The following is a 15,228-nucleotide window of genomic DNA, read 5'->3' on the forward strand; positions in this document are numbered from 1 at the left end:
GGTGTGCTTTGAGTGGTCCACCAGCAGCTCTGGCATGGCGCTGGGCCTTGATGGGGCTCCTGGGGGCTCATTCCTTATTGGGATTTGGTCATGCTGCCAGGGAGCTCCTTTGGCTTGGAAGCCCCAGGTCCCCTGTGGCCTCTGCCTTGTTAAAAGCATCCTAGAAACAACTGGGCTTCTCCAGGCATTCCAAGAAAGAAGAGGATCCCAAAGGATGGTTGGAACCAGGGATTCACTTGAGCAAAAGTGGAGCAGATTGAGTGAATCTGCTCACCCCAAGGAGGAAGAATGCCTAGGGGATCCCTCTGGGGGGCTTCCACCCCTCCTCAGGAGCCTAGTAAGTGTCCGAGGCCAGATTTGGGCTCAAGTCCTTCTGACTCCAAGGCCAGATATATGTGTGTGTGTGTGTGTGTGTGTATGTGTGTGTGTGTGTGTGTGTGTGTGTGTGTGTGTGTGTGTGTGTGTGTGTATGTGTGTGTTGTGTGTGTGTGTGTGAAACGCATATTGTATCATGTTCTAACAAGGAAGTCTGCATGCTTATTTTACCTTCCCTGGGGCAGGAGCTGTGTCTTCTTCAAACTTTGTGTCTTCTCCACAGAGAGGGAAGCCGGAGGCCTGGATTGTGTAGATGACATTCTGGAGTGCTCTGCCTCCTCATCTCCATCTTCCAGCTTCCCTGGCTTCCTTCTGTGGGAAGCTTTTCCTGATTCCTTTAATTCTAGGGCTTCCTCTGTGTCCTGTTTGGCCTGTAGAGAGCTATCTGTCTGTAGTTATCTCTTCCATTAGACTGAGCCCCTTCAGAGCGGGGCTTTTTTTTGCCCCTTTTTGCATCCTTGGGCTTAGCACAGTGCCAGACACACAGTAGGCACTTAGTAAATGTTTATTGGCCAACCCAGGCGCTAGGGAGTAAGCTTATCATTACCAAGTCTTTGCATAACCTCCCCCAAAGGCTGGTGCTGAGTCTTCAGAGCACACACTGGGGCAGCTTCTGCCCTGCTGGGAGGACCACCCTAGGGAGTAAGGAAAATCTCCTTGCTGGTGGTTAGCCCCTAAGTGATGAATCCTTGGGCTGTGGCAACCTGTCAAACTAAGAGAAATCAAAAGTACTCCGTGGTCCTGGCTCCGTGTCATTTCCAGAGTAAGAGCGGTAGAATGGTGGGAAAATGGACTGAGGAAACCAAACATCTGGCAATTTTTAGAAAACATTCACATAAATATTTGCTTAATAATAACAGCTAACATTTATTTAGTGCTTCAAGGTTGACGAAGTGTGCCATAGTGGCATCGACTCCCTGTTATCAACATCAGTATTTGAAGTCTGGAAGCTCCTCTGGGGTCGGTGCTAATCTGGACTCCTGGGAAAGGAAGGGATTTTATAGACGAGAAGTTGTGTTTGTCCTAGGCTACTAGATGTCAGCAGGAAACAGATTTCAGCCCAGTACAAGAAGGAATTCCTAATAATTTCAGGTATTGAAGATAGGTTCCCCTGTGGTCAAATGTGATAACATTTGTGAAGTGCTTAGCGCAGTGACTGGCACACAGTAGGGCTAGATAAGTGCTAGCTACAATGATGATGGTGAAGAGGAGGAGGAGGGGGAGAAGGAGGTAATAAATTCTCTTGTACTGGCAGTAATTCAGGTATGGCTTGATAAGTGCATGTTAGGGACATTGTTGGAGTTTGGATAGATTTCCCTTCGTGGTCCTCGCGAGGCTCAGATTTCATGAAGAGTCAGTATCACAGCCAGAACTTCTCCTCAGGCCTTCCAGTTGTGAGCCTGGTGTTCTTTCCACTATAACAGGGGTCTCTGACTTTATGTTTGAGGGGTTTTAAGAAACATTTGATTGGTACATTTTGTTTTTACATAGTTGACATTTCCTCCAACAAATGCTTCACAAGGTATATCCCCTAAAAAAAGTTAAGCAAGGCCTTTGACCAGAGAGATTGTGACTGATGCTGTATATCACTTTCAACTTCTGGAGTTTACTGATTGGTAAAAAGAAAAAAGTTCTTTAATAATTTGGTACAAACATTGTTGTCCTTGGTATTTGAGCTAAGTTTTGTTGGTTTTTGCCATTATCTTTATGCTATTGTCGTTGGATAGATAGATGATATACATTATAAGTTATACATATCATATATGTTATAGTACATATATTATAGATTATAATGTACTTATAAAACATAGTTATAAGTATACACATATGTGTATATATGCATATTTTAATGTACTTCTGGCTCTGCTTTTTTCACTCTTTGAAGAAGTCTTCCTATGTTTTTCTGAATTCTTTGTATTTTTTTTTAAATAATGCCGACTGAGAGTTAAGATGAGATGTGATAAATGTGTTGGGAATCAAGAAGCAGCCCTCTTAAATGATCCACCCCAGTGCCATTCAGCATCACGTTAATAGTGAAAAAGACTGATGGGAGGTAAATCAGGACCCGGGTTCCTTCAAGGGAAAATAGGAGTCAAGGTCTTTGGGAAGAGTGGGCAGTCCTGAGCTGAGCCTGTTAATTACATGGTCAGGATTGGGAAGAGAGGGAAGAGGTAAAAGTAGGGAGAAAGACTGGAAAAGGTGGGATATAAAGAATGGAGCCCTCAGGGCAAGGAAGCATAGGGTAAAACATTCTGAGGCAGAGGGAGAAGGGAAGGAGATGAGATGGTTTTGTTGGATTTCAGAATTTCAGGATTGGCTCTAAGGATGGAGAACGCTTAGGGGTGAGATCGAGGGGCTGACCGTTTTTCTGATGACATCCCTTCAGCCCTTTTGTTGGCAAAATACTTGTTTAATTAGATTGGCCGTGTGTTGCAGGCTGCTCATGTCTGCATCATGTACAATACTAATTCTTTAGAGAGTGGTGTATTCCATGACTCACAGCTATGCGCCTTCACGAAAAAGCAAACTGACATGAAAAAGCCCTTCCTCGATTTAGGGAGAAGCCTGGCACAGCCTCCCAGAAGCCACCCAGTGTGCCCTGTTATGTGCTGATGGACCAGTGCTGGGGCTTCTTCAGCTGTTTTGTAGATACATGTTATTCCATCAGTTGCTCCTGGGAGGGGGGTGGAGGTAGGGAACTTTTTCTCTCTTTCTTTCTCTCCGTCTCTGTCTCTCTCCCTTCTTCCTTCCCTTTCTCTTTCTCTCTCCTCTCTCTCTCCCTCTCTCCCCCCTCTTCCCTTCCTGTCCTCCCCACAGATGGAGAGAGAGGAAAGATCGCGAGCCGTGGTGAGTAGAGAGTGGCTTTGGAGTCAGAAAGACATGGGTTCAGGCCTCCCCCAACAGCCCTGAACAAGTGGCTTCAGCTTAGTGCTCAGGTAAGACTAAGTTGTCAGAAGAGCTGCTGTCCTGCACCAGTAGGAAGAATTGCTTCACTGGGAGTTGTTTACACCTGTGAAATCATAGCTGCAGACTGAAAAGAGGCCTCATTCAGGGAGTTCTTGCATGCTCTGGGGTTGGATGCAATCATTACAATGTCATATGCAATAGGAATTTCTGGAGGACCCCCTCACCCCACCATTGGCAGGGAAGGATTCCTTGCATTTGGACAGTGAATGACAAACATCTTTGGCCAGCACATTTTGTGTTATTTAGCAATTGATGGTAAAATTATGTCCATTTTTAAGTCTAAAGAAATCTTATATGATCTTGACATGTGGCTGGGAGATGCTTTCTTAGAGGAGAGAGCCTTTAAGGTCAGGGTTCTTAAAATGACACCCCTGAGTTCCCAAGGGGTCCATGGATAGATTTGAACAGAGTCTGTGAGCTTGGATGAAAAAAAAATTGCCTCTTTGTTTTTATTAACTTCTACTGGCAATTTAGCATTTTCTTCAATTATTTAAAAACATTATTCTGAAGAGGGGCCCATAGGCTTCCCCAGACTGACAGCCACACGGGGTCCATGACACACATAGACATCCCGGCTTGAAAGTAGGATTTGGCTCAACTGAGTCAGCGGTTTTTTCTACTTACCTCCCAGCCAGTGCAGAGAGGCCTTGTATTCTTTATACCTTTCAGTAAGTCGTGACCATAAAGATATGGTCTGCTGCAGAATATTATTTGTGAAGCTTTCCAGCTCCCTTCTCATCCTTTCATCAGGGTTGTGGTCAATGTGGTTTCCAATAAAGGTTTTGTAGGAGTAGAAAAGTAGACATGAGGATGAGGGGTTTTTTTCTTTTGTTTGTTTGTTTTTGTATGGACCTGTGACTTCCCTGATGTAGGCAGTCCCCAGTGAGTAAGCTCCATCTATTGTTACACACTGGCAACTCTTTCACAACTTGGTGTCTTAAAGCATTGCCTTGCACACTGAGAGGTAACGTGATTTGACCTGGCTAGAATATATTAGAGGCAAGATTGGAACCCAGGTCTTCCTTACTCTGAGGCAGGCTCTCTGTCTTCTAGGACATAGTGCCTCTCATGGGGGTCAGTAGTTGTGATATTTTCAAAGTCACTTTTGGAGGGCAATAGTAATATCATCCTTGATGTTTTCCCAAGTATTTGGTATCCATCTTTCACTTTTTGAAATATCTTGAGGGTCAGTCCTTCAACATCCTTCTCCCTCAGCACAGACTTTCTCCTTCTCGACTTGGTTTAGTCCAGCTGCTCTTCCAAGATTTGTTTTTCATTTTGTAGAGCCATTTCTACTTCACTCCTCGTGAGATTCATGGAGAAAAGCGTTCGGGACAGAAATCTCTGTAGCTTTTCCTTCTATTTCCCATCTGTTCATTGACCTTCCTCCAGTTCTATCTCTGAATGCACCAGGGATGATCTAGGTTAGTCAGATCCTTTGCCAAAACTCTCTAAAGTTTTTTTCCCCACTGCTGCTTCTCACTCATTTATTGTGTAATGTTGTTTATAATCTTCTGTCATCCTCTGTACGACTTTACAAAGGGGCTTGTATTTAGACCTGTGTTGCCTTTGGTTGCTGTATCGCTGTTTGGCATGGAGATCAGCTTTTCTGACTAAAATGCTCTGTTCTCTGTTTTCTATCCTCCTTTGACTTTTCTGTGATGCTTGGTTCACACCATTTGAACTTTGCTAGAGAATGATAGGGTTCTGGGTCAGTGTCCCTTCTTTTATTCGCTTCCCATATTCAATATCAATGGCTTGTTTAATAGGTCAGTTCTGAGTCGCCTCGGCTGTATGCCACAACTCATTTTTATCCTTGTTTGATATTGATTTTTATCTTTGCTCTCACACTCTGCTGTTCTGACTGTAAATAGGCAGCTGACTTGAAAATGACTCACGTTTTCCTGTTGCTTCTTGTTCAGATACGCTTAGTTACCTTTTTTTTTTTACATGTGTGATATATATCACTTGGTTTCTCGATGTCCAATATCTTCTAATTCTTTGCATAGAATGTATTTTTGTATATTCTTGTACAATCAAGCCTTTGGCCACTTTCATTTATTACTCCTGAACCACATTTCCCAACATGCTTTTCTTCATTTTCCCTAATGCTTGCTTTTGCACAGAAGCCACTGAATATTAAGAGATATATTAATTGAATTTGGAAAGCCCTTTTGAGTTTAGAGCATTCCTTTACTTCTTCCTCCTTTGAAGCAGCTATTGGCACATAAGCTGTAAGTATTTCTGTGGTGTGCTTTTTCTAAATGCTGTTTATGAGCCCTGCAAAGCCAGATGGCTATGTGATCCCCAGTAGCTTTGAATGCACAATAGAGTCACCTGCAGCTGGATGGACATTCCATAGAGCTAGTCCATTGGTACCTCTACTGTACTATCATATGTGCTGGTCCATCAGTATATATTTTGAACAAACATTGCATGTAGGTAATGGGCCTAGAATGGAATAGAAAAGAGAGAGTGCTGGTGAAATAATTATTTCAATGACCTCAACCGTCTCCCTGAAACAAAGTTCTTCTAGTTAACACCAGGGTTCTTCTTGTGATATTATATGGCTACAGATCACAGAAAACCACAAGGTCTGAGGAAAAAAATTAGAGGTCATCCAGAGGGTGGTAGACTCATGGTGGGTTTAATTAGGCTGCTGCATGTTAGGAATGATCACATACGTATAGACGTTAAAGATATCATCAAAGAGTGGCATGCCTAGAAAAGGGGGTACCCTGGGTTTGCTGGAAAAGGAATGACTTTTAACATATGGTTTTGGACTAGATGAACACTGAGGTCCCTCCCAGTTCTGAGATTCTGTAATTCCATCTCCTGTGCTGCCTTGGTGCCCCATTAATGTAAAGGGGTCTTCCAGTTGAGTGGGTCTTCTGGAGGGAGATCTACAGAAGTGGCCCTGGATGGGGAGGCATGGGTGGGTGAGTTGCACACGTGTGCAGTTGGTGGGAACAGCCATAGTGATGATGTCACAAATCTGTTGAAGTACTGTTTAGTTCAGGGGTGGGGAAACTGTGGCCTCGAGGCTACATGTGGCCCTGTAGGTCCTCAAGTAAGGTGCTTTGACTGGTTTAACCTCTCCTTAGTTCTTGCCATGTGCGTACCTTCTGATTCCATCTTTGAAGAAGGAATTCGGGACAGAAAGGCATGAGGCTTCTGAGTCAAGGCACAGCCAAAGTACATATTGATTGAATTCGAGGGTCATAGCCATTTCTTTGTTGAGTTTCTCTACTTCATCCTTTTAAATCAATCAAAGGATCATAGAGATATAGCTAGAAGGGATCTCAAAGGCCATTTAATCCACTCCACCCTGCCCCACCTTATTTTATAGAGGAGGAGTCTGTGGCCCAGGGAAGTTGCTCCAGGTCACATAGGTCATGCTGGAGATGGCGTTTGAGCTGACGTCCTCTGATTCCAGAATAGGTGCCCTTGCCACTGTATTGGACTTTGGGCATAGAAGCAACCAACCCTTCTTGGCTTGGTGGTATCATGTTTCTGCTAATGTCCATCCTGAGCATCAGAAAGGGAGATAACCATGGGTCCCATGGAAAGATATCTTTTGTTACCTTTGGGCGTATGATGAAATCAGTGGGAGATAGTATGGCATTTCAGATTGAAATGGCCTCGGAGCTGAGAAAACCTGGGTTCGAGTCCTGTCCCTGGCACATTTAGATTGTATGACTCTGGGCAAGTCAATTAACCTCATTGCTCAGGGCAGCTCTTTAAAATTGTATAAGTTAATGTATAATATAATATATAACATGATAAGTTAGTGTATAAGTTGTAAAGAAGGCCTACATTGGCAGAGGAAGTTTCTTCATCAAGGGTTCCTTATGCCAGTGAAATCCCAGGTACTGTTCCTATCCCTTTCCACTTTTAGATTTCATTCATAACAGGAATGTCAGGACCTCAAAGTGGCACGGAGCTGCCCTGTGTTCAGAAGACCCTGCTGAGAAGGCAAAAATTCTGAATCCTTCTCCTAATCTGAAAAAGCATCAAAGATGAGGCCAATGACACATCCCCAGCATTGGGACTGTCAAGTGAGAGGCGTAGGGACATATGGAAAATAAAGATGTAAAATGGTGTTTCTCCTTGTGTGCCTTCTTCCGCCCTTTGTTTCGTCGTGATTAGGGAGATGTGTGCTTGCCAAGGGCTGTCTGCCCCTCTGTTTGGAGATGCCCTGGGTCGACGTGGGTGGTGAGCTCCTCCCTGTTCTCCATCCTCCTCCACATACCTACATATGATTTGGCCCAGAATCAGTTAGGAACAGCCCCAGAAGCTAGAGTGCCTTTGGAAAGCTGTCTAGAATGCCCAACAACCCCCCAAAATAGCCACCTTTCAATGCTTGTGATCGTCAAGTCTTACTGTATGGCCATAAATGACCACAACCTCTGAGCAGTGGTGGGCATGTTTACCAATGATGATGTCTGTGTAAGAAGAGGCATCAGAGATACCAGTAAAATATATATGTGATACAGAAAGGAGACGGATCAGCCATGTAGCGAGAAGGAAGACAGCTAGGTAGCTCAGTGGATAGAGCTCCAGACCGAGTTCAAATCTTGCCTCAGATACTTATCACCTATGGAACCCTGGGCAAGTTGCTTCATGTTTGTCAGCCTCAGTTTCCTCATCTCTAAAATGGGGCTCATAATAGTACCCACTTCCCAGGGCTGTTGTGAGAATACAATGAGATAATACATTGAAAGTGCTTGGCAAACCTTAAAGTCTTATATAAATGCTAGCTACCTAGTAGTAGTATCAAGAAATATTAAATGATCCCAAGGAAGGTCTCCAGTACAAAGGATGGCTAAGACTGCATTGTTTCTTATGGAATGTTCAAATACCAAAAGCTTTGTCCAGGCTTGTTGGGTAGATGTTTTATGTTGAATTTATGGGACAATGTGGGTAGTGATCACCTGGGAGAAACTGGTGTGAATGGCCCCAGAGCAAGTACAAGACCACAGATTCATTGGAGTATAATTGATTTATGCCTGCCAAAGTCACTACAGATATACACCTTTAAAATAATTGGAATTGAGACCGCAAAGTCATTTTTAGGTGAAAGTAGCTCCTGGTGTATTCCCTTTTTTGAGCCATCAGGTTCTCTTATTGTTGCGTTTTCTTCTTTAAGGCATTCATTAAAGTTCAGCAAGGCTCCTCCTGAGTTTTTATTGAGTGCGTGTTTTTCTTCCATCCCGCAGAGGTCTGAAGGGCGTGATCGTCACTCTGAGCGATAACGGCCATCTGCAGTGCTCCTACTTGGGTACGGACCCGTCTCTTTTCCAAGCCCCCAAAGTGGACTCTAGAGAAATAAACTATGAAGAGCTCGATGTTGAAATGAAAGAGCTACAGAAAATCATCAGAGATGTCAACACATCACCAGGTAGGCAAAGGGCTGCCTGCTGGGTGGGGCCTTCTGTCACGACGTGGCGCAGGGAGAGTCTTGTCTTCTGCATACCTGGGATCATTTTTTTCTTCCTGCCACTTCAGAATAGCACCTATGAAAACAGCATTACACTCAGCCCACAAGGGATCTGTGTTTCATTTGTGCGTTGAGGCCGATGGGAAACCGGTGTCCTCCTCATGGGCTAATGTGATTCAGAAATTGGCCAGCATTGTGTTTTTCTTTATGCTCTGAAGTAAGCAGAAAATGCCAGTGGTGAGGGATGGGACTGGGGGCTGTAGAGAGAACATTAACACTCTAACCCGTTACTTCTTCATGTTCTCAATTTTTCTGGTCATTTCAGTTACCTCTCTACAGAGGAAAACGGACACTTTGGCACAGTTTGCCAAATGGCAGGTATTTGTCAATTGCATGTGTCATTCCCACGGGTAGCTGCAGCATCATGTGGGAGGAGTGTAACTAACTGGTAATGCACTAATTACTGGGAGGTCAGTTACTAGTGACAGTTTCACTTCCCGAGTTTTCAGTACTGCAAGTATTATGTTACTGTTTGATTCCCAAGGATGTCATTCTATGATGAAACTTTTTTCCTCAAATAGCAGAAACTGAGTGCTTTCCATTAGGCATATGAAAAACATTACTTTTCAGCATCAGGTCAATGTATTTTAAAAAAATTGGAAAAAATATGAACTTTTTAAACGAAACGCGATGTTGGAACAAGTAGGACCAATAAGAGGAGCATAGCGTCAAAGGCCAAGGAAGACAGATGAAGCCGGGTTCCTTCCCTGATTCCCTCCACCACACCCACTTCTAGGCCCTGGAGTCTTTTCTGTTATAAAGACTTTGTTGCTCTGCTGCTTTTAGAACTTTAGAGAAAGTGCAGATCAATTTTAAGTTAGTAACACAGATTCAAGTAGGATTATGGTGCCTTGGTCCTGGTTATCCTCTGTTATTAAACTTTTAAAGGAAAAAACAGTGAACTGAAAGGCCCAGAGTGGACTTGTTTTTGCCCCAGTACACACGCCCACTTAGAGCATGTCAGGGAAATCTGGGAGGCTTTTTTGGTGTCGCTTCTGCTTAGAAGGTAGCTAAATTTTGATCTGCCCTATTGAGGAAGGCAGGGTTTTCCACGGCTGACAGTACTTGTTTGGGTCAATGGTGTACCCGTAATAGCCTCAGGTTCCTTCAGTTTTAATTTGTGGGGAGGAAAGGGAGTGTGCATTTATAGAGTACCTATTCTGTGCCGGGCACTGTGCTGAATAAAGGCTTTACAAATATTATCTCTTTAACCCTCACAACAACCCAGGGAGGGCTATTATCCCTATTTTTACAGCTGGAGAAACTGAGGCTGAGAGAGTTATCACCAAGCTAGTCTGTATCTGAGGGAGGATTTGAATTCAAGTCTTCTAGGCCCAGTGCTCTGTCCACTGTGCCCCCTAGCCACCTCAATTCTAATTGGCAAAAAAGGTGGCACTCATCAAACGTGAAATTCCCAGGGCTCGTTAAAGCAACAGTATTTATTTATGATTATAAATAATTATAACTTCATTACAAAGCTTGATGCTTGATGGTGGCATTTCCGCTTACTCTGGATGGTTGGCCTGCCTCGTCACTCTCTCTAAGCTGTATGTTAATGCGATGTTGACTGATCTTCCTTTGTAGAAAGTCCCATTCCTGCTCCAGGTGATTGCTAGGGATCCCTCTGGCACCCCTGGGCTGGAGGCTGCAGGGCTGTTCTCATGGTAGTCTGGGTCCCTGGGGGGCTGCATAGGTTCCAAGAGATTTTGGCACAGAGGTCACTGTTTGTGTCATCTCCAAATGGACGTCAGAACATTTCAGGTCTTTTCTTTCATTTCTGAAGAGAAGATTTTTTCCTTTAGATATCTGTGAAGGAGTCCTCTTTGAAAAAAACAGTATGGATTGGAGGGGGAGCCAAGATGGTGGAGTAAAGGCAAGGACGTGCCTGAGCTCTCTCCCAAACCTCTCCATATACCTTTTAAAAATGACTCTAAACAAATTCTAGAGCAGCAGAACCCACAGAAAGACAGAGTGAAACACATTTCCAGCCCAAGACAGCGTAGAAGGTTGGCAGGAAAGGTCTGTTGCACCTGGGTGAGAGAGTAGCTCAGTCTAGCTCAGGATGTGCTAGTGCAAACCAGGCCCCAGCAAACCAGGAGCAGACTTTGGGGCCACCTGAATCCGTGACAGCAGTGGCAGTTTCCAGAGCTCTCAGCCCACAGATGGTAAGGGGATCGGACAGTAGATCAGAAGAGATTCATAGGGGTCCCTTTGCTGGCACCAGGTGCAGGACTCTGTTGCATTGCGTATACTTGAATCTGGGTCCCACTTCTGGGTCTGGGTCCCAGTCCTGGGTCTTTGTCCCAGGGTGAGGAGGAGCACTGGCACAGCAGAGCCTGCAGCCTCAGGGGAGCAGGGACCCCGGTCACAGTTCCAGGGTTTGAAAAGAGTGCTTGTGGTCACTCACAAACCCAGGCGCAGTACAGGGGAGTAGTAACCATACCTCCCCCCTAGGTCATACCACCTTGGAAGAGCCAAAAACTTACAGGTCCCCAGCATTACCTCTGAAAACAGCTATGTAAAAAACCTGAAGCTTGGGGTAGTGCCCCTTCCACTTTAAAGTGGGGAAGCAGAGCCCCACTTTATTTTTATTTTATTTTATTTTTAAAATTTTATTAATTTATTTTGATTTATCAACGATCACTTCCATATGCTTTTGAGTTGAAAATTTTTCTCCTGTTTCTCCCCCCCACCCTTCCCAAGATGGTGCACAATCTGATATAGGCTTTACATTTACATTCCTATTAAACGTATTTTCACATTAGTGAAGTTGTAAGTAAAAATTAAAACCAATAGGAGGAACCATCAGAAAGATGGAACAAAACTCAATAGAAGGTAAAAATAAGTGATAGCGATTTGACTTCCATAGTTCTTTCTTTGGATGTGGACAGCATTTTCCATCCCGAGGCCTCTGGAGATGTCTTAGATCCTTGTAATGCTGAGAAGGGTTCAGTTTAACAATATTAGTCATCGCATAACGTGGCTGTTATTGTGTACAAAGTCCTCTTGGTTCTGCTCACTTCACTCAGCATCAGACCATATAGGTGTTTCCAGGTTTTTCTGAAGTCAGCCTGTTCATCATTTCTTATAGCACAATAGTATTCCATTATATTCATGTACCACAACTTGTTCAGCCATTCCCCAGTTGATGGGCATCCTCTCAATTTCCAATTCTTTGCCACCACAGAAAGAGCTGCTATGAATATTTTTGTACATGTGGGTCCTTTTCCCATTTGTTTGATCTCTTTGGGATATAGCCCTAGAAGTGCTATTGCTGGATCAAAGGGTACGCACATTTTTGTAGCCCTTTGGACATAGTTCCGAATTGTTCTCCAAAATGGTTGGATCATTTCACAACTCACCAACAATGCATTAGTGTTCCAACTTTCCCACATCTTCTCCAACATTTATCATTTTCCTGTTTTGTCATGTTGGCCAATCTGATGGGTATGATGTGGTACCTCAGAGTTGTTTTGATGTGCATTTCTCTAATCAATCACGATTTAGAGCATTTTTTCATATGAATATAGATGGCTTTAGTTTCTTCATCTTAGAACTGTCTGTTCATATCCTTTGACCATTTATCAATTGGGGAATGGCTTGTGTTCTTATAAATTTGTCTTAATTCTCTATATATTTTAGAAATGAGGCCTTTATCAGACAGACTGGTTGTAAAAATTCTTCTCAGTTTTCTACCTTCCTTCTAATCTTAGTTGCATTGGCTTTGTTTGTGCAAAAACTTTTCAATTTAATGTAATCAAAGTTATCCATTTTGCTTTTCATAATGTTCTCTATCTCCTGTTTGGTCATGAATTCTTGTGCTCTCCAGAGATCAGATCGGTAAACTATTCCTTGTTCTCCCAGTTTACTTATGGTATCAGCCTTTATATCTAAGTCATGAGCCCATTTTGGCTTTATTTTGGTATATGGTGTGAGATTTGGGTCTATGCCTCGTTTCTGCCATATTCTTTTCCAGTTTTCCCAACAGTTTTTTTCAAGGAGTGGGTTCTTATCCCAGAAGCTGGGGTCTTTGGGTTTATCAAATAATAGATTACTATAGTCATTGACTACTGGGTCTTGCATATTTAACCTATTCCACTGATCCACTTCCCAATTTCTTAGCCAGTACCAAGAAGTTTTGATGTTTGCTGCTTTATAATGCAATTTAAGATCTGGAATGGCTAGGCCACCTTCCTCTGCATTTCTTTTCATTAGTTCCTTTGATATTCTGGACTTTTTGTTTTTCCAAATGAATCTTGTTATTATTTTTTCTAACTCTATAAAATAATTTTTTGGTAGTTTGATTGGTATGGCACTGAATAAGTAAATTAACTTAGGTAGGATTGTCATTTTTATTATATTAGCTTGGCCTACCCATGATCAACTGATGTTTTTCCAGTTATTTAGATCTGATTTTATTTGTGTGAAAAGTGTTTTGTAATTGTGTTCATAGAGTTCCTGGGTTTGTTTCAGGAGATAGACTCCTAAATATTTTGTAATGTCTACAGTAAGTTTAAATGGGATTTCTCCTTTTCTATCTCTTGCTGTTGCAGAGCCCCACTTTAGCATAGAGTTAAAGGTCAAGAAATAGCCTGGAAAATGAGCAAACAACAGAAAAAAATTCTGACCATAGAAAGTTACTATGGGAGCAAAGAAGATCAAAACACACACTCAGAAGAAGACAACAAAGTCAAAATTCCTGTATCCAAAGCCTCAAAGAAAAAAATGTGAATTGGTCTCAGGCCAGGAAAGAGCTCAGAAAAGATTTTAAAAATAAAATAAGAGAGATAGAGGAAAAATTGAGAATAGAAATGAGAGTGATACAAGAAAGTAATGAAAAAAGAGTCAGCAACTTGGTAAAGGAGGCACAAAAAATACTGAAGAAAATAATACCATAAAAAATAGAGTAGGCCAAATGGTAAAAGAGGCACGAAAATCCAATGAGGAGAAAAACTCCTTAAAAAATAGAATTGGGGACAGCTAGGTGGTGCAGTGGATGGAGCACAGGCCCTGAAGTCAGGAGGACCTGAGTTCAAATGTGGCCTCAGACCAGTCACTTGACACTTACTAGTTGTGTGACCCTGGGCAAGTCACTTAACCCCAATTGCCTAACCAAAAAAAAAAAAAGTAGAATTGGCCAAATGCAAAAGGAGGTACAAAAGCTCACTGAAGAAAATTATTCCTTAAAAGTTAGAATTGGGCAAGTGGAAGCTAATGACTTTATGAAACATCAAAAAACCATCAAGCAAAAACAAAAGAATGAAAAAATAGAAGACAATGCAAAATATCTCATTGGAAAAACAACTGACCTGAAAATAGATCAAGGAGAGATAATTTAAGAATTATTGGAGTACCTGAAAGCCACCATAAAAAAAGAGCCTAGACATCATCTTTCAAGAAATTATCAAGGAAACCTGCCCTGATATTCTAGAAGCAGAGGGTCAAATAAAAATTGAAAGAATCCATGAAGTCACCTCCTGAGAGTGATCCCCAAATGAAAATTCCCAGGAATATTATAGCCAAATTACAGACCTCCCAAATCAAGGAGACAATACTTCAAACAGCCAAAAAGAAACAATTAAAATATTGTTGTCAGGATAACACAAGCTTTAGCAGCTTCCACATTAAAGGATTGGAGGGCTTGAAATATGATATTCTAGAGGACAAGACAGCTAGGATCACTTAGCTGGCAAAACTGAATATAATCCTTCAGGGGTAAAAAAATAGACATGCAGTGAAATAGAGGACTTTCAAGCATTCCTGATGAACAGACCAGAGCTGAATAGAAAATTTGACTGTCAAATACAAGATGCAAAAGAAGCATAAAAAGGTAAGCAGGAAAGAGAAAGCACAAGAGATTTAGTAAGGTTAAACTATTTATATTCCTACATGGGAAAATGATATTTATAACTCCTAAAAACTTACTCATTATTAGGGCAATTAAAAGCAGTATACATAGACAGAAAGCAGAGGTGTGAATTGAATGTGATGGTATGATTATTCAAAAAATAAAATTAAGGGATGAGAAAGAAGAATACACTGGGAGAAGGGGAAAGGGAGAGATGGAGTGGGATAAATTATCTGACATAAAAGAGGCCTGAAGGAGATTTTACAGTGGAGGGGAAAATGGGGGAAGGAGGGAGCACATGAACCTTACTCTCATTGGAATTGGCTCAAAGAGAGAATAATATACACACACTCAGGTATAGAAATCTATTTTACTGTAGAGGAGAGTAGGAAGGGGAGAGGACTGGAGAAGGTGGGGAAGGGGGGAGAGCTGGTAGAAGGGAGAGTACCTTGGGGGAGGTAAAATCCAGAAGCAAAACACGTATGAGAATAGAAAGGGTGAAAGGAGAGAGAGAGTAGGATAAATAGAGGGAAAATAA

General features: G+C 42.4%; 1 protein-coding gene across 5 annotated transcripts in view; it reads left to right on the forward strand.

Annotated features, from left to right (window-relative positions):
* The window catches only part of BBS9 (Bardet-Biedl syndrome 9), a 372,846-nt gene that overhangs the window by 123,245 nt on the left and 234,373 nt on the right, over nt 1–15,228 (forward strand). For all 5 annotated transcript variants that reach the window (XM_078152100.1, XM_078152102.1, XM_020969068.2 and 2 more), the window contains one exon: nt 8,562–8,743. In XM_078152100.1, the coding sequence (XP_078008226.1) occupies nt 8,562–8,743 (182 nt within the window). The remainder of the gene's footprint in view (nt 1–8,561; nt 8,744–15,228) is intronic.

This window comes from Phascolarctos cinereus, unplaced genomic scaffold, assembly GCF_003287225.1.
Source record: "Phascolarctos cinereus isolate Bilbo 61053 unplaced genomic scaffold, phaCin_HiC Scaffold_4;HRSCAF=312, whole genome shotgun sequence".
Classification (NCBI taxonomy): Eukaryota; Metazoa; Chordata; class Mammalia; order Diprotodontia; family Phascolarctidae; genus Phascolarctos; species Phascolarctos cinereus.